The following is a 25,050-nucleotide window of genomic DNA, read 5'->3' as shown; positions in this document are numbered from 1 at the left end:
TCTCTCTAGCAACATTAAGCACTAAAGTAAGAGTAATACAAGTGTAGGTCAGTCTAATATTGGGAGTTGCTGCATCTGGTAGCCCATTATAGAGGAGACTGCTGCAGCTCCTTGTGGCCAGGACCACAAGGATGTATCCTCAAGAGGCACATGTGCACAATATATGTGTATATACAGCCAGACCTCAAAAAGTTCAGCACACAAGCAGCTTCAATGGCCTCATCCTTTCCATTCACTGGCTGACTGTGAAGAAAGCTTGTTTGTGGTAAATGCTTATGTATACAACATAGATCCTCCAGCAAGTGATCCTAAATTCTTACTCTGCTCAGTTACTGGTGCCTGGATCCCCTGGTCTCCCAGCTGATGGACAAACATGCACTGGGTCTCTCTGGCAGCTGGTCTGACCAGTGGCCTGTCCCCAGGTGTCCTGGTGTCCCTCCAGTATCCGAATCTCAGACCTTCTGGTCTCTGCAGTATCTGGCCCAGACTCGTGGTGGCTCGGCTCCCAAGCCCTTCTGCATGGCTTGTGTGGCTTGGCGTTTGCCCGAGGTCACACACTGACACAGGTATCCAGGCCGTGTGCCCTGTGACCTGTGTGGTACAATTCCAGCTGCTGACATCTGTGTCTCTGTACATGGTCACACCGAATGGAGATTCTCCCTCACCCAGGAAACCAGTTACAAATGTAGTTTAACAAGCAGACAGGACGATCTGCAGTGCTCAGGCCCAGGGCACGGCTGAACAACCATCCTGGGCAGCCACCTGTTCACATGGACCTGGCCCCTGTTAGCCTTCCCTCACCCCCCCAGTATCCTCCTATGCTTGTTTTTCCTAAACCACTTGCATGGTTCACTATCCTTGTCTTGCCTTCAGTTCTTCCTCTAAATATCTCGTACTGCCTTCTGCCATCCCAAAATACTCTTTCTGGCATCTCAAGATGAGTCCCATGCCCAGTGGGCAGTAATGCCCTCCCTGAGTCTGTGGAGTGGTCTAGAGAGAGCCTCTCCTGTGGACTCCAGGTCTCTCTCATCCCTAGGGCCTGGAAGCAGCTGGACTGAGGGCTTGGTTTCTTTCATTTGGGTTATTGGGGTTCCTCTGCCACACTGTTCATTTGTGCTCTTTGTGGGGAGGAGCCTTTAATCACTGACTTATTTTTGTCACCAAAAACTCAAGAGGCTGGGTGGGCACTGCACAACTGCTTCAACAGTGGTACAGCATAGGCTCGCCTGTGACTCCTCAATGCTGATACTGCCAGAGTCTAAACTATGTGAAGCACATCCAATTTTTTTTTTTTCAGTTACTGAAGAACAACTAAGAACATAAATTAAAAAACTCCAAAACTCTAACCACCAGCTTTATATTCTTAATATTAGTAATGTGCATAGTGAGAGGAAATAGGAAAGGATTAGGTGTTTGTAAGTAATAGTTTTTATACAGTGCTTCTAACCACAAGAGTATTTTGTTTCTCAAATTTAAGTGTAATAGGCTTCAGACTATAAAATGCTTTATTTAATCTTGGCTTGAAAGCAATGCCAGCAAAGTGGACTGGTCACAATTTTCTTAGGTGGTACTGACAAGCCAAGTCTTAGAAATGGTTCCAAAAGTGCTTGTTATTCTAAATGCTAATTGATTTTTAGCAGTTAAAGGTCTCCCTTTGTTTAGTGTGAATTTCTTGTTTTGAATGCGGCTTGTGTCTGCTTTGGGTTTTTTTCCCCTTAGAGCAAACAAGTTTATACCTAGATCTTCATAGCCTTAGGATATTTCAGGCTATAATTATTTCTCTTTCCTTCCCCCTGCTTCTAGGCTCCCTTGTTTTCAAGGCTGGACATGTTAAGCTTAGGAAGCTGCTGCCACTATCTCAAGTGGTGTTTGTTTCCACCCTCCGGACTCTTTCAGTCGAGTGCGTCATTTTTCAAACTCAGTTTTTGCTTTTTGTACTTGAGAATACCTTTCCTTCTATCTGTTAGGTTTTCTCTTTCTCCGATTTGTTGCTTTAGTTTAGACCACAGACATTTAAAGCCTTGCATGCTTTTTATGCGAGGCTTGCTTTAAGGTGATACGCTGTTCAGCAAACATTAGAAATGGAGGCACATCTTGTTAACAAAAATCAGATTTTTTTTTTTTTTTTTTTGTCCTGAAAAAACGCCTGGATAAATATAATACAAGTCAGTTGTTTGCTGGTGGATATTATGCAAAGCCCAGTATCCACACGCCGTAACGCCCTCGGTAAATCCGTCACGACTGCGGGCAGCCCCAGCCCTTGCGGTGCCGCTCGCAGCCCCGGCCGAGGGGCGACGCCGGGGTTCGCCCGGGAGCCGCCTCAGGGCCGGCGCGGCGGCGCTCGGGGCCCGCTCGCACCGAGGCGTTCGTGCCGCTCCTGACGCTGCCGGAGCTCGGCCGGCGAGCGCAGCGGGCTCTTTAAGAAGCCCCCGTGCCGGTGGCTGTCGCCGGCTGCCAAGTGCGGGAGAAGCCGAGCTTTGCGGCGAAGCCCGAGCGTAACCAGCCGGCTGGGGGAGATGCCGCCCCGCAGTGACTGACAGCAGGACCAGCTCTATGCAAATGGCGCCGGGGGCTCTGCCGGGGCTCTCTCCACACGCGCCGCCGCCTCTCGCCTCCCGCTCCCCGTAACGCGCCCTGTCTCGCACAAAGCAATTGTTGCTTTTTTTGGGGGGGACGTCGTTACACGTAAAATCATTCCAGCACGGTTTCAGTTTGAGATTGTGTGAGGGAGCTGGGAGATGTGTCAGAGCTTGTTACTCCAGCTAAATTAGGTAATTTTTAGCTGGGTAACGTGCTAATCTTTAAACCTTTATGTTTTTAAATCCTGCATATGTCTGGTCTCTTCATACAAAAGTGTATTTTGCTTGTTTCTTCTCGCCTTCTTCAGTCTGAAGCCTTATGTAGGTCAGGCTTGGCTTAAGCAGATTTCCTGAACCTGCGTCAGCTTAAGCTGAAGGAATTTTAATAAACCCTCCCTTGTAGGCGTGGGCCTAAATGAGACTAGCCTAGTTAAGCCTGATCTTTTTCTGTTTGTGAAAAAGAGCTGAGCAGAGCTAGGGACTGCATGGTGGCTCCAGGAACGGCTTCCTTAATTCAAAGATAACAATGGTTGGGAAGGCCAGATCTTCTAATTTTACCTTATCTGAAAAGCTCGATTTGCTAAAACTCGTGAAGCCGTATGTTAAAATTCTCGAGGAACATACCAATAAGCATTCTGTAATAGTGGAAAAAAACAAATGCTGGGATATTATAGCTGATAACTACAATGCCATCGGAGTAGATCGCCCTCCTCGTACTGCACAGGGCCTGCGCACGCTGTACAAGAGGCTCAAAGAATATGCCAAACAGGAGCTATTGCAGCAAAAGGAGACTCACTCAGATTGTAAAAGCAGCATTTCTGAGCCAACCAAGAAAGTTGTGGAGATGATTCCACAGATTTCCAATGTGTGTTTAAGAGACAGGAGCGGTGTTCAAAGGTGAGACAATTCTTTTTATTTTGTTACTGAATGAAAATTATGGCGCCTCCTATCTACTTTATAAGGCTTTTGCTCGTGCTTAGGCACCTAAAGGAAGTGTTTATCAGAGAAAATTCCCAAATGGGAAATAGTGACAAAAATAATACTGCTTTTGTTTTATGAGAAGCTTTATGTTGACTTAGCATTGCATTAATTTTTTTCAGCTCTTTCAAAGCTTTTTTCAGAGTCTTTGTCATACTCTGGAAAGTGAGGGTTAAGAGAGAATCAAAGAGAAATAGTAGCTCCAACCTCTACCCCTCCCCTACCTTTTAATAGGCAGATTATTCAAACACTGGCAAAGTGATGGCTATTCTCCTCCATTTAAGGTAATACTGCAGTCATTTTGCAACATATGGAACTGTTACCAGTTTATATAGGATTTTTAATAAAGTTAGTTCACAGAGCTAAGAAACCTTATTCACCTCTTTTCTCTCATTTACTCTGGTGCTTGCATGTTATATTTTAGCTAATCCTAGTCTTTTAAAGAAAAAAAAAAAGATTCTCCACACTGCAGTGCCTTTGTGAGTGCAAATGTTTTTTTAAATTATACTTTCCTTGTATTGACTGTGGTTCCCTGAAGCTGGAGCAAAGCTAATTGCAGTCTAAACTCCAAGCAGTTCTGTGTCGTATGTGAGGTAGTTTAAATACAGAGAGAAACTGAGAGGTACAGCACTGGAAGTTTTCTTTTTTTTCGCAAGATTTCTTTTTTTTTTACTGCTCAGTAAAGTGAGACACACTGTCTAGATTTGAGCCAGACATAATACAGGCAGGCACTGTGCAGGCTTTCTCCCACAGCTGGCTAATGCCCCTCATATCTGACTTGCAACACTCTGCTGGTTCTGTATTGGTCCTTGAGGGATCAAAAAATGCCTGGGTCGGATTTTGGTTCCTCCAGATACAAAAACTAAGCTAGGGAGTGGGGGAGGGAAGTCAAATAACTCCTCAGCAACCTTGAGAAAGCTCTGATTTTTCTTATTTTCCCAAGCAGATTAATGGGAAGTGAACTTTCCGTATTTTAATCAGATATGCTGATAGTGAGTGCAGCAGCGTAACGCTCTAAGAAAAGCTGGCATGCGCACACTCGCTGAATTGGATTCATGGTGCCACTGGTTGAACTGAATGGTAACAATTGTCTAAATCCCAACATGCCAGATGCTCTAAAAATATTCTCTTGTGGGTCCTTTGCGTAAAGAAGCCTAAAGCAACTGGACTGTGCTGCTGCTCCTGGTGAATGCCCCTGAAGGAACCATTCCAAAGAATTCTCTGGAACAAAATGAGGCTTTTAATTGCGCTAATAAAGGTTGCAGTGTCTTGCCTACCAACTTTTCTAAGGAGGGGGGGAAAAAAATAGTGTGAGAACTTTAGTTTGTAGATCAGCTTATAAAAAGCACTGACGCTTTTAGTGAATGATTAAGAGCTAATGATCTCCATAGTTTGCCTCCTGTAACTTAAACATTTTTTGCAGTTTTTTATGGGTCTGGGAGCACTAACTTGATTACTGCTTGTCCAAAATGGTTGTTCCTAGGAACAGCCTCTACACTGTGGGCTGAAGGAAAAAAACATAATTTAAAAGATTATTTTTTCCCCTGCCCCAATACATAATTATTTGATAGTTCTCTGAGTTGCATTTTACCCAAATTTTATAAAGCCAGTGTCGGGTTTTAACTCACCAGGATGTGACTTAGGTTTTGGAGGAGGGAAATATGACTTATAACGAGCCCAAATTCTTAATCGCACCTTTAAGCAATTTCTAGCTCGCTGTGATTAAATGAAACCTGGTGAATCATGGGTGCCTGCAGGGTTATAAACACCATGCCCCAATTGTGGTAACTGTTGTTTGTCTTTCTTTCAGTCAAGTTGTCAGAAACAACATTAGTAACCACCATACAGGCAGCTCTTTTGTTTCTCAATTCCTTCTTTCTCTCTTTGCTGTCTAATTGTTTTCCTCTTAAGAAGCTGACTAAGGAAAAAAAAAACAAGCCTCATCAGAGTTACCTGAAGATTTGGTAATTTTTCTAGTTCTGTGTGGATTAAACTTTAAAGAGCTGGGGTTTTTTTTCACTGTTTGGAGGCTTTAGCCTATGCTACACGAAATCTTACCTTTCTTTCTTCTATTTAACCTCCCTTACTTTCTCTTTCTGCTCTCTCTCCATTTCCTTTTGTCAGAATGACCTGCTTCTCCTGCTGGTTGTTTCCACTTTTCTCAGGCTAGAAGCTGGCCAGGTGCCAGCAAATAAGAAGGAGAGAAGCTTTATTAGAAGCTGTGGTTATGAAGAGGGGGGAAACTCAGAATAACACTCAGCACTGGGGAAAACAAGTGAAAATTTGTGTGCAGGATAATGCTTCCGATGCTGAGAGGACTAAAACAATATGAGAAAGAAGCATGTAGGAAAAAGTGAAGCTTTGTGGCATGAGATAGAAGGGAGTAAGGTGACATAATTGATACTCTATCGGCAGCTCAGGTAACAGTCAATAGAATTAAGATTATCTTGGTTTTTTCTTCAGGGGATTAATGAAAGGTCAGTTTTCAATACCTGCTTCAGATGGATGGTGGTTTTAAAAGAATCTTTAGTTTAAATAGTTTGTGTGGTTGACGGGCTTTATTTTTGGAAATTATATTACTCTGACCCTGATGAGCCTTTTTGCAACTGAGTATTGAGAAGCTTTCATGCTTTTATTATAGAAAATGCATTTTCATGTTAATGGATGGCAGGCAAGGTCAGGGTCCTTCAGAAATTGCAACTATGATTGCTTATTTCTTTTAAAGCAAGAGTTTTGAAGACCATGGGAGATCCAGAAGCTATGATCATGCCACCTTTTCATTAAGGAGTTAGTGCATTTATGTGAGAACACAATGTATAAATTACATTTCTTCTTTGCTTCTGGGAATTTGAACCCACATCTCTTACTAACCAGGATAGTGTTTTAATAATCAGGTAGTTTCTCAGTGTGTGGCTTGTAGGGTTCTGAAGGCATTTTAAGGTGTAGAAAAACTCCATTGCTCACCCCCAGATTTAATACGGCAACTCAACTCCTCCAGGATTGGGGAGCATCTGTTATGTTATGTTAATCATGGATCCACTTGCTGCCTTTAACTGCTTGCAGGTTTTTGAAGGGTTTAGGAATGTCTTGAGTCTGCAACCACCAGTTATAGCCTCTGTTTTAGACAGTCCTGGCCATGAGGGTACACTGACTTGGCTGTCAATCCCAAGTTAATATATTCGTGTTCCCATGTAACTCTATACTGCCTTCCCAGTCATGCTGCAAGTATTCTTTGTAGATCTGTACAGTAATAGATCAAGAAGCTGATCTGGCTTAAAAAAGCATTACCTGAATAAAGGAGTGATGTGCACAAGTGTAGGGTTTCAAACACAACTGATGGTAGACAAGTGTCAGGAACAGCTTGAGCCATTATTATCATCAAAGCCAGAGCAATGTCAAATCATGATTTGAGATGCTGCTGACTCAGGGATTTACACAAAGACAGATGAGTCAAGTGGGTGTTGTTCTTTGAAAAATAAATGCACAGAACTATAGGCTGTTCTTAGTGGAAACATTTCTGTGTCTTGAAGCTTCAGAAGAAACATTAAGATGAACGATTCAAAGAGAAGGAGCAAGGATTAGCTTGGTCCCCAAATCTACTGGCAAGGGTTGTCTTTTAGGCTCTGGTTTCTTTTCCCAAGGCTCTTTGTGTAATTTTATTTAGTGATTATTTTACATTGAAAAACACCCCAAATACTTGGGTGCATGAATCAGAAATAGGCAGCACATGAAAAGAGGGGGAGACAAATAAGTTTGGGAGATGGAAATCTTTCTACTATAGTCCACTCCATCTAAATTAATGTCCTTTTAAAATCAGCTTTTATATTATATAAACTTTTTGCTCTGTTACTTGTATGACTTAGTGCTGCTTTTTTTTTGTTTGTTTTTTGTATTTTCATTTGTCACTAATAGCCCTTCTTGCTTCATCAGTGTCAGAGGGGCCTACCAGACGAGTTCTCTGTTGGCTGTACTGCCTTCAGAGCAGTAAAATCTGAGTAAGATTTTAAATGAGAAGTAAGGGCTGTGTCTGTGTGGTAGAAAGAAACAGGGAAACAAGTGGTGTTCAGATAATGAAATAGAGTCCTGGACATAGACAGCAGAGTAATATTCAAATGAAGCTTTGGTTACTACAGCTATGCCTTTTAAAATAGTTTTTAATGGATTATTTAAATATGATTTTATGTGTTCTAGTGCTAGTATCGATAAAGAAACAATTGCTGGTACCAGTTCACCACAGGCAATGTTGGATCACCATCCTGCGACAGTCATGATGGACTTGCAGTCAGAAGAGGATGTCAAACCTCCTCCTTCTCTGATCATAGACTCACAGCAAAATGAGAACTTAGGACAAGAGGAAGAACACCAGCTGGTGCATATTATGGAAAGGTCTCCTTCAACGTCAGTGTCTTCAGTTGATATGAGAGTGATGATGTCTCCTTCCCCTGTACCAAGGAGAGATGAGTTTTTTAGGCTTGAGGTTGGAGAACGCTTTAGACCAATGTGTGGTTATGACCCACAGATGTTACAAATGCTGAAAGAGGAGCATCAAATAATATTAGAAAACCAAAGAAAAATTGGTCTTTATGTCCAAGAGAAAAGGGATGGTTTGAAAAGAAAGCAGCAACTGGAAGAAGAACTGTTGCGAACAAAAATCAAAGTAGAGAAGCTGAAGGCAATACGACTACGCCGTGATCTGCCAGAATACAGCAATATCTAAATATTTTATTACTTCTGTCATATTCCTTGAAATACTTAATAATAAATGCAAAATTGTTTTTTATGCTAATATGGATGGATCAAAATCTGGGCTTGAGATGTGAAAGCATTGTTTAAGTACCCTAGAAAAATACCTCGTATGGGTTTGTATGCACCAACTTTTCTGGACTAAAGTATAATCAGATCCATGTTTAAGTGTTTAGATTGATAAAAACCCAAACTTTAAAAATATTTCCACTTATCTCTAGAGTTGTGATGAGCTAATGGAAATTTAAGTCAGCTCTTGTTAAAAATTTTGGTCATATGCATTATTTTTTCAAATAATCACCTTTAATATCTGAATGAAGTTGCAGGTAAATAAATGCATATAAGAAGGAGAAATAAGAGGCTATGTTTAAATGTTTTACTCTTTTCAAGTTGGTAAATCTTACGACAGTAGTGACATTTTGCTGATATGTCAGCTTGGAAAACAAAATACTGGATTGTTATATTTTTTTAATGTTCAGTAGGCAGTTGAATAAATGTGCATCTTTTAAAAAGTTAATACTTTTAAATTGTTTCCAGTGGAGAAGTGTTTCCATAGGATGTTATCAAAATAGAGACAATGAATGCAACACTTGGTTTTTAAAACTGCATGCATGTGTAATTTGTGTGTACAGTTACCATGATTGTGTATTCAGTTATAGTAATTATACTGGTGATCAACCACATAAATATCTACTTTGCTCATTTGCATGCATAATTACTACAATGCATGTGCAACCAAGACAGTTGCAGGTGCCTTTGATCAATATCACTATAAGCTACTGAAATAAAATAGTTTCTGTATGTAAGTAACATGTGACTTGAAATCATCAGAAGATTGTGTTATTCTGGGTCCCTTTTATAGATACTGTTGTTCCGATCTTTCGATTAGTTTCAAATAAAAAACCCCAAATGAAAACAAAATGGATTCTTCTGTCTGTCCTGGTAGCAGCTGTTTCCTCTGTAGTTACGATTAACATTCATAACTGGAAGAAAAATACGTGGAAAATATCAGTCCCAGATGATTAATTTCTTCATAATTCTTAGTCTCCTGCCTGTTGTGAGTGGATCCACGACTGCCTTAGACTGCTGGCTCCTTACTCCCTGTAACAATGCTTTCCCCTTCCTCTAACCTTTACAGCAAGAAAAGGAAATTAAGGACAGCATCAAGGAAAAAGACAGAACAAAGGAAATGTCATTTCTCTCGCGCCTCCCATCTCAGAGGGCCCCAAAAACAGAATGAACAAAAGCAATAGGAAAGAGACTATTTCTTCCTCACTCCTGTCACTACTGTTTTCCCAAATTTGCTTCTTTCTCCAGTCCCAAAAAACCTCTTCATGCAAAAATGGGGCACTGGTCTGTGTCAGCAAACTCTCAATGAGGTAAGCCTCACACCTTATTGGTCTTCTGAGTAAATCAGGTACCACAGGGGTAGGTACTTACTGAAAACTGAAGACTGGAAGTATGTAAGTCTAGTTGAGGAGCTAATGGAGCTTAAAGAATTATAGTTAAATTTTGTGATACAATCATCTTGACTGTGACTGCCCAGGATAACTTTAACAGGTTTCAGATAGAAAAAGTAAAGGAAGCAAGTATTTTATTTACAAACTGAGGGAAAATTATAGAACAGTGAAAACAGATGTTGACAATGTTGAGCTCCTCAATACTTTTTCAGTTGTTTTCTTGAGAAGAGAGTACTGTAAGTGTTTTGGGAATTTTTGTGTGCACTGAAAATAATGGTGCCTGGATAAGTGGCCTTTGTTCCAGTACAGTCCTTGGCTTTCTGCTGTGCTTCTTACTTCAAGGACATTGATATGTTCTTGTGTAGCTGGAAACACTTCAAGGAGATACTCACTTCTCTAAGTTTACAAGAATCAAAATCCTGGCTTTAATAAATAAATACAGATTTTATTTGTTCTGCTTCTCAGAAATGGGAAACAGCACTAAAATATCTGCCCTTGTCTTGTAATTTGGAAATGTATGATCTTACCTTTTCAGTTGAAAATCAGAATTCTGGTTTCCAGTGGTAAGGAATTAATTTCTACTTTCTGTTCTTATATATTATGCAAATGAGCAAGTTTCTAACAGTTTGTAAAAAAATTCCCATATGGCTCATTGTCTTGCAGTGGTTTTGATATATAGGTACTCTTAACACTGGCCGCTGATGCTAGATGAAGAGGTGACTTCCAGGGTTTCTACTAGCATGGTATTTTTATTTTGAGGACTAGAACTAGAGGAATTTTCAGTCTTGGAAAGCTTATAGTCTTTTCTGAACTGGCAGACAAAGTAGTTGCAAAAATAGGACTTTGCATAGAACAAAGTCTCGCTTGTGTTCTTGATGTTGGAAGGGGAAGGATGCAAATGAGTAAAGAAATGAAATACACTGTCCCCTTATAGTTGGTGTTCTTCCATGTTTTGTTGTTCTGACTTTGTGTCACTTGTTAATGGAAGACTTTTATTCTTATCTGGAAGCAGCATGTCTAGGTCAGAGATCTCATGCTTCTCATTTGCTGTGTTCTCAGTTTTGTTTCTTTTGACTTTTGGGGAGCTTGAGAACGGGGGAGACGTGTTGAGTGCCCATGGAGCTCACTCCTTTCTTTACTAGTGAGATGATTATTTCCTTTCACTAGAAAAGTGTTTCCTCCTTCAGTGCCATTATATTGCTCTCTCAGTGCAGTGTGGTGCTGACTATATATTATTCCTCTCTATGTTGGTGGATTTGCATTTCTTTCTCACTCCACATCTGCTTTACAGTATCAGGTTATCTTTCTGAGTCTGACTTCTCACTTCTCCGTGCCTGTTCCTGTTTTTTTTCCATGTATTCCTAATGTTGGGTACATGCACCACAGCTGTGACTGGTCCTTCTGGACCATGAAGTGCTATGAATTTTTACTGTTCCAGCAAATGATACTGTGCTAGCATGTGTGAAGGGGATGGTAGGAAGCCCTTCCCTTCTTCACCCTCATTCTTATCCTCTTACTCCCTTGCTACATCTGGCAGTGCCATTCCCTGTCTGCATGTTTATAATGTACAGAGTACAAGCAGAATAATTTTAGGCAAGGACAAATTTCTACCATATGTTCATGTCCTTCTACCAAGATAACTGCTGTTATCTGTTAATAAACAGGCTGTAGGAGTAACTTAATTCCAAACATGTAATGGATTTATGTTTAGGATTAGAATAAAAAACTGTACCTATGATAACTTTGTGATATTTGCGATAACATCTTGTGTGATTTCATCTATCCAAGTAACTGGCTCACAGTCAGTCTATAATTTCATCACTGCCACCTAAATTATCTTGCTTTTTTGTTCCTGCTTCCCTCTGTAAGCTTTTGATTCTTGTGGAATGCTTGCTTTAGATGAGAATTCTAATCAAGTAAAAATGGTAAGAGAGAATACTCCAAGATTTCTTGTAGCTAATTGTACTTGTCACACCCCTGTTTTCTAACATTTTCCATTTAACTAGCTTAAATTTATTTCTTTCATTTATATTGCTACACATTTTCTGACTTGAGTTTCCCCCCCCCAGTGAAAATGCATAAACTTGAGCTTGCATACTGTCTTCTTTGGGCAAACTTGTACTCCTTGGATTTCCAATAGTCAAAGCCACTAAGTTCCTTATAATTAAATGATAGTTGTTTCTGAGTGGGAGGAAGAAACAAGAAATTATGTTACCCAGGCTGCCTGGTTAAGCTGTCTTTTAAAATTTCCTGTGTCTTTTTTTAAAGTGCTTTGAAAATAAGAAGTCTCCAGAAAGAACATTTTTAGCATTAAAATGCATTAAATATAATTTCTGGGTGTGTATTCCTAACAAGTAAGGCCATTATTCTGCTTTCAATATCCAGGTCTTAAATCATTTGAGAAATCTTACTGCGTGTGTAGAGTAAAAAAAAAAGGTGCTGTTTACAGTAGTTAAATGTCTGTTAGCTGTCTGTATAACATAGGACTAAATTTCAATCATTCTGTGACCTCTGTTTCTGTGTTTTATCTCTGCTAAAACCAAAAGTATTTGCCTTGATGTCAACCTGTGTGTAGTGATGCTTGCTCTTAAATGTCATCCAGTTTGTATGGGTAAAGTTTTTCTCCATACTATAGATGCAGTTTCCTGAAGTTCCTTTGAAAGCTAAGTATCAAAATGTGAATTCGTCTTTGTAAAACCTACAGTTGTCCAGTGGTAAAATAGTTGAAAACTTTGCTTTTGATTCGTGTATGTGAGGAGGTGGATGAGGGTCAGAGGACCCAAGGAAAGCTCAGCCATCTGTAGGCATTGGCATTCCCCACTGCCCCTGCCTTTGTTCCATGCTAGGGGATTTTCACACTGTTTTATCCTAGTGACTACACAGAATGATTTGTTGATGCATCCAAATTTCTCATCAGTTTAACATCTTGTTTGACTCTGTATTACTCACACAAGAAGAATATAATATAATTTAAATTGAATACTTAATCAGCAGTTACTCCACATAATTTATGATTTCTATTTGCTCTTTAACAAAACTGCAGACTTGGAAAATGCTACTGATTTTTTTGTATTTTACATATGCAATTATATATATATATATTTAAAAGAAGTCATTGTTTCCTGGCCATTTCCTTCTGGCTCTTGATTTTAATTTATAGTTAGGCACAATAACTGGCATAATTTGACATAGGTATCATGAAAAAATAATTCCACTGGCTTACATTGCCCCTTCAGATTTGGGTGACTTCAGGACCCAGTTTGGTTAAGGCTCAGTCATTTTGTCTGCAGTATTCTGTGTGTCGCCATTTGCTTGCTTTGTATGTTGTTATACGAGCCTTGCCTGTATTGCTAATACTTTCTCAAAATACATTAATTTTCAAAGTTTGGAACTTTCTGCATGCTTGAAATAAGTAAACCAGTTTATAAATGACTGATTTTAAATTTTATATTTTTAGCTTTCATTTAACAGAAGCAATTGGACAGTGTTTATCTAGTTTGGGGATGGGGAGAAGGGATGTTGTAGTGCCTGTGGTTAGTTGCTACAATATTGTTTGTGTCCTGCACTGCCTGAGATAAAAACTTGGAGTAGTGTCAGGTTGTATTTGTTACTAATCACTGAATATGTCATGTGAAAGAAGTAATTTATCATAACTCAGCAGCAGTTTGCAGATAAATTTTACATGAGCCACTTATCGATAGTATTAAGAATACCATTTTGTGAAATCAAAACGTTTATGTGTGGTATGTAACAGAGATACAGGATTAAAACCAGTTACTATTGCTATTGCCATGTTCTCTTGTAATATAGCATTTGTTTTGGGCTGCACTGTAAGCCACATCCAAACAAAATTGACTTGTAAGCTCTGCAGGTTTCACCCAAGTGATGTTTGCATTGCTTTGCATTGTAAGGAGGCTTTGGCAGTAGGTTGTACATGACAGGATGACCTTAGCAGCATTAACTGTCAGTTTGGCCAAGCTACTTTATGCTGTGTTACCTCCTCTCAGCTATAATGTCTGTGTTCTATAAATGTGTTTGTTGGTGACTCATCTTTTTCCTGTGAATCAAATTGCAGGGAGAATACTCTGTTTAGCATATATTGAATTTTTATCATCTTTCCTTTGTAGTGTTCCAGTTTTCCTGTGCTTTTGAAAAAGTACTTGAAACTTGGCATCAAGCTGGTCTGTGGCCATTTCTAAAAAACCTCACTCAAGTTTGTCTTAATTTGTAAGTTGTTAACAAACACAGGAGGTGGTCATTTTCAGAACAAGTTTGTTACACCTTGGATGTAGTCCATGAAAACTGATTCTTAGGAAAGCCTGTCCAGCCTGAACACATTGCTCTCTTGAGAGTGGATCAAGGAGTTCTCAACTGTGAACACTCTGAATGAAAGCAAGAAAATATGTCTGTAGTTTTTTTCCAGTGATGGGACAGACAGCCTTAGTGAGGAAGCCATTTTGTTTTGATCCAGAGGTGGCAGACAAGGATCTCAAGCACGCATGCCCTTCTTCTGGGGCAGTAAGGATTTCAGAGCTGTTGGACTGTCCAGCTGGATAGGTAATGGCCCAGCTCTTTTGCAAAAAGACCAGCAATAGCCTGGAAAATATGAGTTACAGCTCTGTGATTCAGAGTGCTACATAGTGTGTGTGCAGAAAAGGACTGGACTAAGTTAGTTTAGGGAATTTAGCCTTTGCTGTTTGTTGTAATTAATTCTGCTAGATAAAATCTATTCCTTTCAGAATAGTTTTTGTTATGTAACTGTATGTGCTAATTTGCTGTACTTGAGTTTTGAAAATATGAAATTCTAAGTGAACTTCTGAGATGGCACTGAAGATGTTTTTCAGCAGTGCAGAACTTTAAATATACTTGGAGAGTTTCAGAAACTTTAGCTCTGAAGATCCAGTGAGCATCTCTAAAGCTTGTTTTCAGAGGAAATAGAGAGAAATTTAATCTTTTTCTAAATCTTATCCTTCTCTCATGAGCGTGCCCATGCACTTAGGTTCATAGGCACACTCATACCCAATGAGATGCACATGGGGCTGTTGATCAGAAGAGCTGCATGTTCTGCAGAGGCTTTCCAGTGACACCAAGGGTCAAAGCAGTCCTTTGAGAACAGCGAGTAGAGCCAGTCTGCTGATGGAAAGCTGCCACATCTCCATGTCTTGTAGTGTTTCCTTATATAAATGGTCAGCTCAGGACCAGAAATAGGCAGGGTTGACATAAAGTAGGCTCTGTTAAAGGCATCACGAATTTAAGTCTTCCTGCATGGAATCATCTTATTAATTTGCATTGGAACTTATGTGCAATTTAAGTTGTATTCAGTTTTCAGAGCCAGCAAAGGCAGCACAGTATACACCTTGTACCTCCACAATGATGAGTTTCTTCTCTTCCCTCCTTCATTTTCCCTGTTCTATTTTGCTTTCCTAGAAGAATTACAGCTAAAGCTCTAGGTTTTTGTGTTTGGGCCATAAATATTACTTTTCTGCTTGGACTACTGAATGGATTACATTTATGTAAATCAAAGTTATGTAACTTGATTTGGAAAGATTACTTTTTCCCTTTCCAAATATTTCGTCAGCCACTCTGCAAGTAATCATTGCTGCATAACACATGAAAATACTAAAAAATATGACTCATCCTTTGTGTGCCTCTTCCCAGGGTAATGTCATAAATTTTAAACAGTCCTGTTTAAATAATTTAGGATAGGAATATGTTGTGTTTCATGCTTGTGACAGTGGGCATAAGTTTCATTGATTACTTGTATTTTAAGGAATCTTTACTATAATCCAGGGAAGTCAAAGATGGCCATTAACAAACACAAACAGGACATTAAATGTGTTTTTACTTCCAGTATGTGCTAAAACAGATGTTAATATGAAGGATATGTAATCTTAATAAATCCCTTTCTGCCTGCTTGCTTTTTGTTACAGATCTAAGTCTTTGCATTGTAGGAAAATAGGTTTTGTACAGTACAGAAATAGTTTTATTTTTCTAAAAAAATAACAGAAGTAATAAATGCTTATGAGAATGTCAAACCATGTATTTTCAGAGTACCACATATGGGTTTAGCTAAGTATCTTCCATTTACATTTAAACACAAAAGGATGAACGCTTATATCTGCAAACTGCTTCCAAAAATGACTGCTTTTTGAGCAGGCTACAATTAGCCTGTGATTATGTAATAGTCTATTAACTATTTTTTAATAATGTGGGGTTTTTGGGTACTTTAAATATTTGGAATATTTTCACATCATATTTACACTATAATTTATTGCAATAAGATTCAATATTTACAGAACTCAAGAATAAAATTCACTTTCGGGTATCACTTCTGCATTTATTTTATGAAGTAAAAACCCCTTTACTTGACAAATTAATCAAAACAACTTCCAGTGTGGATGGCAACATTAAGAAGTATAGTAAACAGTCGATTTGGATGGCATTTGACTGGTTCCAATGTTTTACCGAGCTGATCTGGCTCACTGCACCAAATGATGCCTGCAGCCTTTCAGAATTCTCAATGATGCTGCTTTTTCCTTTGATAATAGGACTTGCACATCTATTTCTGTGGACCTGACAGAAGCTTTCAGCTTAGTTCATTAAATTTTTACAGTGAAAGCTGGAGTCAGTTGGATTTTTAGACAGCTGAGAGGTTTAGGAAGAATAGTTTTCTGCCATGGAGCTGTAATTTTGAAAGTATGTGCTCTCCATCCTCCCTCCTCTACAGCTGATACCCTTAAGAGGTAAATGTTTCATTAAATGGTGATGAGAGGATTATTCCTACATGTTTGTATTAAATACATCTACCAGCTTTGTTATTGTATATAGAAGGTTCCTATTTGAAAATAAAGGTTAGATACTCAAGTGTTCAAAAACTCACAAATAGCACTACCTGAACCCAGTTTTCACATTCTGTTGGGTATAGTCATTAAGTACATGATTGAGGATTTATTTCTGTAGGTTTCCTTGCCAGTTCACAGAACGGACTGTGTCAACTCAGTGAGTCACTATTCAGTATTTTCTTTCCACCTCTTTGTTCAGTGATAGAGCTACACCTTGTTCTCAGCACGTTTTTCAAACTATTTTGAATTAATTAGCTAATATTTTTTTCCTCTGGTGCTCATTGTGATAGTATCTGAGTGCCTATGAGATGTAATTACGTTTCACAACATCCTTGTGAGACAAAAAGTTGGTATAATCTCCACCTTCTGGGATATAAAGCGCGAGTTGAGGCAGAGAGAAAAACACCAAAAAGTCTTACTTTTATGGAAGGTGCAGACTGAATCATGGACGACTGCATTGTCTCAGTGCTTTAGGATACTGTTCAGTTAATCTTTCCCAACCACAACTTCCAGTTACACCCATGAGTGTTCACTATTAATACAATCAAGACTGAATCACAAGTCAGGCTCTCAGACAAGTGTTTATTGCTGAAAGTTGGGGTTAAATTACTTTATGTCACAGAGAAACTCCAGAAAACATGCAAGTAAAGTCCGGTTCTTGAAGGCATTATTTGGCTTATCTAACCACAAGATTAGACTGTCCTTGCAGCCTTGTCCATCTCACAGCTTTTGCAGTTTACAGTAAAGCAGTGCAGGGATGGCAGAGCCAACAGCAGCCTTTTTTCCCACCACTTTTCCTGCCTTTCCAGTGGTTCAGTTCTCTGCTGAATGAACAAGAGGTCCCATGGCAGTGTAGTGCAGCATGTTTTCTCTAAAGACTTTATCATGAATGTATATGCACAGTGGGGCAGATCAGGTCACTGGAACACCTTATTTTTGACGTCTTCAAATTTTGCTTGACTTCACAACCTTAGAATTATTCACTTGATGGAAGGTGGGTCATAGGGATGGTGGGCAGGTGGGTAGCGTAGTTTTGTACCACAACGTTGTTAATCTTTTGGGTTTTGGAGCAAATTAACATTTCTAAACAGAAAAATTCCATATTATTTGATATTTTCATCTATGTAAGGCAGGGTTGAAAACCTTATCTTTCCCCTTTAAAGTAATAGAGCAAATTACTGCATTATGATGTCACTGAATTCAGTGTACACCATTAATATCAAAGCATGCAGTGTTTTACCCAGTGAGGTTTGCACATGATACAATGATTCAAGCTTTAGCTCCTGCTTTGCCTATGTGGACTTGTCTGCTAGAAGATACTTGTCTGATTCTGGGTCTTCTGCTGGTCCTAAACTCAGAATTGATTTGGATTTGTCTTGCAGGGAATGATCTGTGAAATGGATCCAGTTCAGGAGCTTAATTACCTCCATCTCTTATGTTGCACCTAAATCTTCCATTTCAGCCCTATTCACCTGTAGAGCAGCTACCAATCCAGAATCTGTAAAATTTTATAGAACGGTGTTATAATTAAAATATTTTTAAGCTGGCTACCTTTAAGACCACCATGGTAATCTTAAAAATTGAATTAGGGAAAAAGTTGAAGGATGAGGGTAATGGGCTCTGTTTACCAGGACGTTGTGGTTATGTTTGTTGGTTTCTTCTGTTGTCATTTTCCATTTCTATTTTCCCTGTTACTGCCTAATCAGCTCCTGTTCTCATTTTTTCCTCCCAAGTTGTCCTGTGATTTCCCTCAGTGTTTTCCAGCTGTACATTTTCATAGTGAACCTTGCATTTTGAGGGTCAGAGATGAGAGGCAGTAAGTTGCTGGTTTTTTTTGCACCACCTCCTACTCAGAAAATTCCAACTCTGTCTGGTCCTTGACTCTTATACTGGATCTCAGTCCCAGTCTGCCTGAGTGGTCCTCCCCAGCCAACCTCCTCACATATGCTGTTGCCTTCTTACTCTTTTACTCCCTGTCTGATTTCTAGCCTTTCCCTGCATGCTCTGTTTCCAGCTCTGACTTCCAGTCTTCTACCCAGTTGTCAATTTTCCACTGGTTCAACATCAGCCTTCCTTACTAGCAATAGTGTTTCCTGTCAGGCTTCTTTTCCAAAATTCCTTTTCCTTGTAACTGGTCCTTGTCCCTTCTGCCATCCTTACCTGTTTGGTGCTGGGAGAGGGGAACATGGTGTGAAGGAGAGGGCCATGGAAAAATTTCCTGCTGGAATTGTGGAAGAAACTCGACTTAGGTCTGAGCAGTGAAAACTGTGACTACAGAGAAATATTTTCTCGGCCTGTGCAAACTGCACAGTCTTTATAAGAGCTCTTAGCTCTCAGGAATGGAAATTTTACCTTAGCAAAAAAAAAAAAAAAAAAAAAAAAAAAAAAAAAAAAAAAAGTGTTGTCTCCTCTGCAGATTTTTAAATTATTTTCCAGAGTATTGAGTTAGTAGAGCTTCTGCAAGGAATAAGAGTTCATTGTGGCTAAGACTGGATTATTTTTTGATTTTTTTCCTTATAAACAGTGATTTTTCTTTCACTGCCAGTTTTCATGGACATTGTGCATGTGTGTGAACATGTGTGCTTAAACTGAGATAGCTAGCATGGAAGATGTACTATGGACTCATGAAGGCCTGACATAGTTATTAGGTTTGTAAAACAAAATCTACTGCAGGAAATCCCCATACTATTGCAAGGAATCTAGAGGCCAGTTTGATTGGCATTTCAGATAATTAAGAGACTTTGAAACAGAAGTTTAAAAATACTAAAATTTGTTTATCATTTGCATTTTTGTTTAAAAATAATTTTGGATTTAGAACAATGGTGTGTTTTCCAAAGAAAATATTCCTGCTTGAAATATCCGTTTTTAGGTGAGTTTGTTATCTATGCTCATACATGCAGAATGAATTACAAATACATTTTGTCTTGGAAAGAGAGGTAGAAAGCACTGGGTTGTAATCAAATTACTCTGAAATGTAATCCCAGCTGTCTTTTATTCCTGTAGGTTTAGGGCAAGCCAGCTTGACTCTTTAATGTTTGCACTCCTTCTGAAGTCTCAGAGAAGTGCTATGGGAAGAGTTACTACATATTTTTCCATCTTGGAGGCACACTGATATACATTTACATGTTAGCATAGTATTAAGTTTATGATTAGACTAAAATAGCTTTGCAAGTGAAAGATAATGCTATCTGACTCATATTTCTTTAAATATTCCTGAGATATCTTAGGAGTGTGTGACATATAGATCTTCCATAGGCACCTAGACTTTTAACTGCTATGTAAACGTCTGTTCTCAAAATGTTATGAATTGATTTAATTAAGGAACTTTGCAATTACTTCCTCTGCTCAGAAGAAAGAGATGATGCTGGCTGCACGGAGCAGACTGATGGCACCTGAGCAGAGTCACTTCAGAGGCTACAGCAGAGCGCTGGCATTGAGTTTCAAATTTTACTGCAGTTCAGATTTTTTTGTTTGCGTCCCTCTATTTCTTAATTGTTACTTAGTGCTATAGAATTTTTGCATTGTGACAGTACTTTTTATTGCGAAGATTCAGAGCAACTGAGGGAAAATTCGGCTGTCATTTCATACATGGTTACGTTGTGGAAGTTCAGGTGTGGAGTGATGGGTAACACAGGACCCATGGTTTAAAAATCACCCCAGCCTAACAGTAGCTGCTACAAAAACATGGACAGTCTCCCAGTCTCCTTGGTCCAAACTGCACATACCCCTTCCCTATATTGACTCCAGTTGATGATGGGATGAAGCTCAGTGAATTGAGCTGGCTTTCCTGCAGCTGGTGGATGAGAAGCAGAGCGGGAGAGGGAAGGAAAGGTGAGCTCATGGGCTTTGGCAGCAGCCTGCAGTCGGATGGGGTTAAGCCATCCATTAAACCACACCCAGGCCAAACTGCCAGTGCCTGGCTCACTGGAGTGTGCCCCTCAGTACTCGCAGCAACACGCGTGTACTCAGGGTGCTGCAGCCCACAGTGCCCTGAAATGAGCACTTGAGTTACCTCGGGTAACTTGGCTTTCATAATGCAGCCACTTTGCTGCTGCATTGGGAGTAACCTAATGCACTTAATCGATGCATTTTCTCTAAATCCTGTTCATCAGAAACTGGTTAAACTAGTTTGCCATTGGAATGCTCCCGGTCCCCTCTCTTGGATCCCGTCCCGATTTCTGTAAATCATCACCTTCCTGAGGCTGCTGAAACGTTTCCTCGTATCAGCGAGGCTATGGTTTATATCTTGAAACCTAAGCCCTTGTTTTCTCAACCACAGAGAGAAAGATTTATTTATGAGAGCTTTTCAAAGCTTTGTTAGCCATGTCTTTAAAGTTCCCAAGCCCTTCCTTTGGGAGGAGAGCCATGCCTCCTGCTACCATTTCTTCATGGTTAAGCAAACCGCTCTGCCAGGCTGGGCTTTTGGCTGCTTGGGAGAGAAATGAGTGGGCATGATTTCCTGATGTTTCTCATACCACAGTGTATGCATGGTTGCTGTTACTTATTATTTTCAGTCTGAACTGATTAACAGCAGAGCTCAGAAGGTACAACTGCAGTTTGTCTTCCAGGGTCTCAGCAAATCCAGCTCTGATTCAGATAGTCCATGGTTGCTGAGCAGCAAGGGGGTTGTGTTGAATCCACTGCTCACTGTACCACTATATCAAACACTGAACTTAGTTCCTGCGCATAACATACCATGCTCATTTCAATTCCTGAAAAGCTCATGACACTGTATTTATTGAATTTGAATATTCTGCTATTGCACTGGAATAATCTTTAAAGTTAAATAGGTGTGGAGCTGAATACAAACAAAACTGATAAGATAAAAAGAAGGTTGAATGCAAGTACCTAATCAGGATTGTTGGGGAACAGGTTTAGGTTTCCCACGCAAGGAAATTATATGGAAGATAATTTTGAGAGGATGCAATTATTTTTACATAAAAGTCTTTAATTAAAAAAAAATCTTACACTTTTATCTGAAACTATACTGTAGTTATTGGTTAAAAGGAAGATAGTTTATGTACCATAGGAACATTGTTATTGAATATTTCTGTAAGCAGAAGTTATGGTAATTCAGAAGACAAATTGAAGGAAGAAATCTGAACATTGCAGAAGCTATAATTTTTCATTTTCTCCATAGAAACATGGTAGTATTGCATGGAATATTGGTGCCCAGTTTCCTTCTTACCGGGGACAGGTTGCTTTGGAAATCTTTTTCAGCAAGAGTCACTATTACAAAAGGCCATAAATTTCCAGCTTTATTTCTAAATTATTGGTTTTCTATTTTAAATGAAGCAGGGATAGGAAAAGTTTGAACACTTGTTATTGACTTGAAAGTTAAGCTACTGGTGATTCAAATACCATCCAAGACGCCCTGAGTAAAAGAGCAGTGACCATAAAACAGATCTCAGGGGTCACCAAACTCATGTGGGAGGTCAGTGAAGGTGACAAAGAGGTGGTCATTTGTTTATGGATGGCCATCCTTCAAGAGAGAAGAAAAATCTGAGTGAAATCTCCATTTCGTGCAGTAATAGTTTAAAATCTTCATGTAAGGAAAGTAGTTGTTGATTAAACTAAGAGAATCAGTTTGAAAAACAAAAAGAAAACCATCTTGTATTTATCTGTTGAATCAATTTACAATTAGAAGCTCAATGTAGAATAAAATTAGTCTTTTGCAAGATACAGATTTATTCTCTTCCCCCTCTCTCTTTCACTTCTCTAAATCTTATCATTTGTGATTACTGAAGATTCTAATAGAGCCTTTTAACTCTTTTACAGAGCTGCAAGGATATTTTTGTTACTGACTGGTTTATTTACCAAGATTAATCTACAAAGAATTCCCTGCATTTTAAAAAGGGTTACTCTGTTCCATATTCTTATCCTTCAGTGAAATGCCAGTGTTCAGTAGCTGCTCTCTTATTCCTTGGAGATGGGTACACATCTGCTGCATGAAACTACAGATGTTGGCTAATGCACTGAAGAAAAATCTACATATGGAAAATCCTGTCTACTTTAGGCACCGTGGTAGCAAAGAGTTCTGTACAGACAATACAATTTTTGGAAAGAAAATTCAACTCGATAAATACAGCATTTTTCATTTAGACAATACCGTTTTAGGAAACACTAGTCTGAAAAATTGCACTCATTTTAGGCATGTAATTTACAAGTATTTTCAGTTTTAAGAATATGTAGACTTGCTGTCGAAGCGGTAAAGCTGCTTCTTTGTCAGACTATTACTATGAACAAAAATTTCCTCTTGCTGCTTCTCCTTTAAATACCAGCACACTTGCAAATTTTGGAAAGGTTAGTCTGTGGCATAAGTGCTTTTCTGTAACAGATTTGTATAGTGTTGAATCCCAGATGGAATCAAAGGAGCAAACAGATTTAAGCTTTTAACCAGCATGCAAGGGTATTTTAATGAAAATTAGCCTGATTCTCCTTTTGAAGCTGTGCATGTGCTGAAAAGGAATGCTACAGATATTCCTTTAGGTAATGCTGGTGACTTCTCTACCATTACTTGTCTCAGATTGCTGACTCTTGAAAGCATGTGTTTGTTCTTAATGTTATAATCAACTGCTATCTGTTCTATTATAATTTCTTAACCTTATTAACCTAAATATTGCCTATTTATATTTGCATCCATGACATAAATGGGTAACTGCTGACAAATCTAAATCAATCTAAGCCTAGTAACAGTGTTTGAGTTGGTACATACTCAAGAGATGGTCTGTTTCAAGATTTGCACAATTACTTAATTTTGAAGGATGCAAGGAAAGGAGTTGAAAATATATTTTGTGTTATTACAGTTATGGTTATTCTGCCACTTAGTACAGATGACTTCAGCTCCAGATCTGGTTCTTGTTCCCTTTTCTGAGTTCTGTGTTGCTGTCCTTGCTTTCAGAACATTGCTCAACACTGTCTCATGAGGACCCTGTTTTCATTTTCTCCTATGAATTTCCCTTTTGCTTTTTTTTCAGCCTTTCCTTTTATTCTTTTTCCATTCTTACCATCTTGTATATATGCCAAATTAGGAGGTCACTTACTAATGCAACAATAATCTGATTTCTCTGGAAGTACATACTTTCTGAAACAATATAATGTTGGTTTGTTTTGGTGTTTTGTTTTTTTTTTCAGGATGAGTCCTTATGTGGTGTTCTGTCTCAATCCAAACTTGCCATAAGAACAGGAAATATACCACTTTGTTTATATAAGACAAAATGTATAGATTGTCCTTGATTTTTGAAATGCAAAAAACTGTATACTTTATCAGGAGAACCTGAGATATTTTTTGTTATTTTATTTCCCGTTTAGATGCACTGTATTTGCCAGCATCAGGGACTGCAAAGGAAGAAGCAGCTCAGGAAGCACCTGACTGCCTTGTGAAATATTTCAGTGTCGTGTGGTGTAAGGCATCAAAGAAAAAGCACAAGAAGTGGGAAGGCGATGCTATTCTTATTACAAAAGGAAAGTCAGTAATACTGAAAGATATGGAAGGCAAAGACATTGGCAGAGGTACTGTAGAATTGCATACTTGCTCAAGGGAATTCCTGGCAGAAAATCACCGTGCTTTGAATTAGCAGAGACCCAGCTCTTTAGGTATTTTAGTTCTTCATACCAATGTTGACCACAGGATGAAAAAACAGTAGAGGTTTTGGGTTTGCTTTTGGTTTGTCTTTTTTCTCGGGGTGGGGAGAAAACTGCAAGAAAGTATATTTATTACATATAAGGCAGATGCATGGGGGAGGCTGGAGCAGCCTGAATAACATAATTCACAGAAACACCAAATGCTAGTCCAAAGAGAGGATCTGGAAATCATCGGCTGTACTAATTCAGCAGAAATGCCAAATGAGGGATGAGTTGTTGCTCACATAATGCAGAAGTGAAGGAGTTAAAATTTGGGGAAAAAGATACAGGTAAGTTTCTTACAGATATTCCAGTCAGCATTAGGGCAATCAGGAATTTCAGAGGTTGGATCTCTACTTTTCAGCCAGTCAAACAGCTAAAAATATTATCTTTGTTGGAAAGACAGGCAAACAGCAACATTTTCCAGCCCAGCCAAAGTCAACTGTGTAGCAATTTTTAGTCTTGTAGTTTTAGCAGCAGCTGCTGCTGTAAGACATAGTTTGGGTTGATATCAGAGTTAAAAATAAGACTTGCAAACCATAGGCTGCCGTCAACTTGAAGCAGTAATTTTTTACTGAAAGCAAAGCAAGAATTAACTTTGCTAATGAAGCCAAAGATACTCTGTAAGGGAGTAGGTTTGGACAATGTTTCTGCAAAGCATAATTTGATTGATTTTAAGTCAGAGATGGCTTCTCTGCTCTTTTGTTACAATTGTGACATTGTGAGCCTTGTTAGGACCAGGCAGTTTTGATTTGCAAATCAGTCTGTGACTTAGAAGTTAATTTGAATTTATTTATAGCAAAGCAATATATGTACAGACTTGCT

General features: G+C 39.0%; 2 protein-coding genes across 2 annotated transcripts in view; both read left to right on the top strand.

The window, feature by feature from the left end:
• RAD54B (RAD54 homolog B) overlaps positions 1 to 25,050 on the top strand; it is a 62,933-nt gene that overhangs the window by 14,891 nt on the left and 22,992 nt on the right. The window contains exon 4 of the mRNA XM_088177359.1: positions 23,914 to 24,114. Within this exon, the coding sequence (XP_088033485.1) occupies positions 23,914 to 24,114 (201 nt within the window). The remainder of the gene's footprint in view (positions 1 to 23,913; positions 24,115 to 25,050) is intronic.
• On the top strand, positions 2,323 to 9,221 carry FSBP (fibrinogen silencer binding protein). Its single transcript, XM_088177326.1, has 2 exons — positions 2,323 to 3,476; positions 7,749 to 9,221. The coding sequence occupies exons 1-2, from the start codon at positions 3,106 to 3,108 to the stop codon at positions 8,272 to 8,274; spliced, it is 897 nt and encodes a 298-aa protein (XP_088033452.1). The 5' UTR covers positions 2,323 to 3,105; the 3' UTR covers positions 8,275 to 9,221.

Source organism: Sturnus vulgaris, chromosome 1 (assembly GCF_052056855.1).
Source record: "Sturnus vulgaris isolate bStuVul1 chromosome 1, bStuVul1.hap1, whole genome shotgun sequence".
NCBI classification, from domain to species: Eukaryota; Metazoa; Chordata; class Aves; order Passeriformes; family Sturnidae; genus Sturnus; species Sturnus vulgaris.
This window is presented reverse-complemented; position numbering and strand designations above follow the sequence as displayed.

Coding starts and splice junctions, on each gene's coding strand:
- FSBP (XM_088177326.1), top strand. CDS start 3,106: ATGGTTGGGAAGGCCAGATCTTCTAATTTTACCTTATCTGAAAAGCTC. Junction 3,477..7,748: donor GACAGGAGCGGTGTTCAAAG/GTGAGACAATTC, acceptor TATGTGTTCTAG/TGCTAGTATCGATAAAGAAA.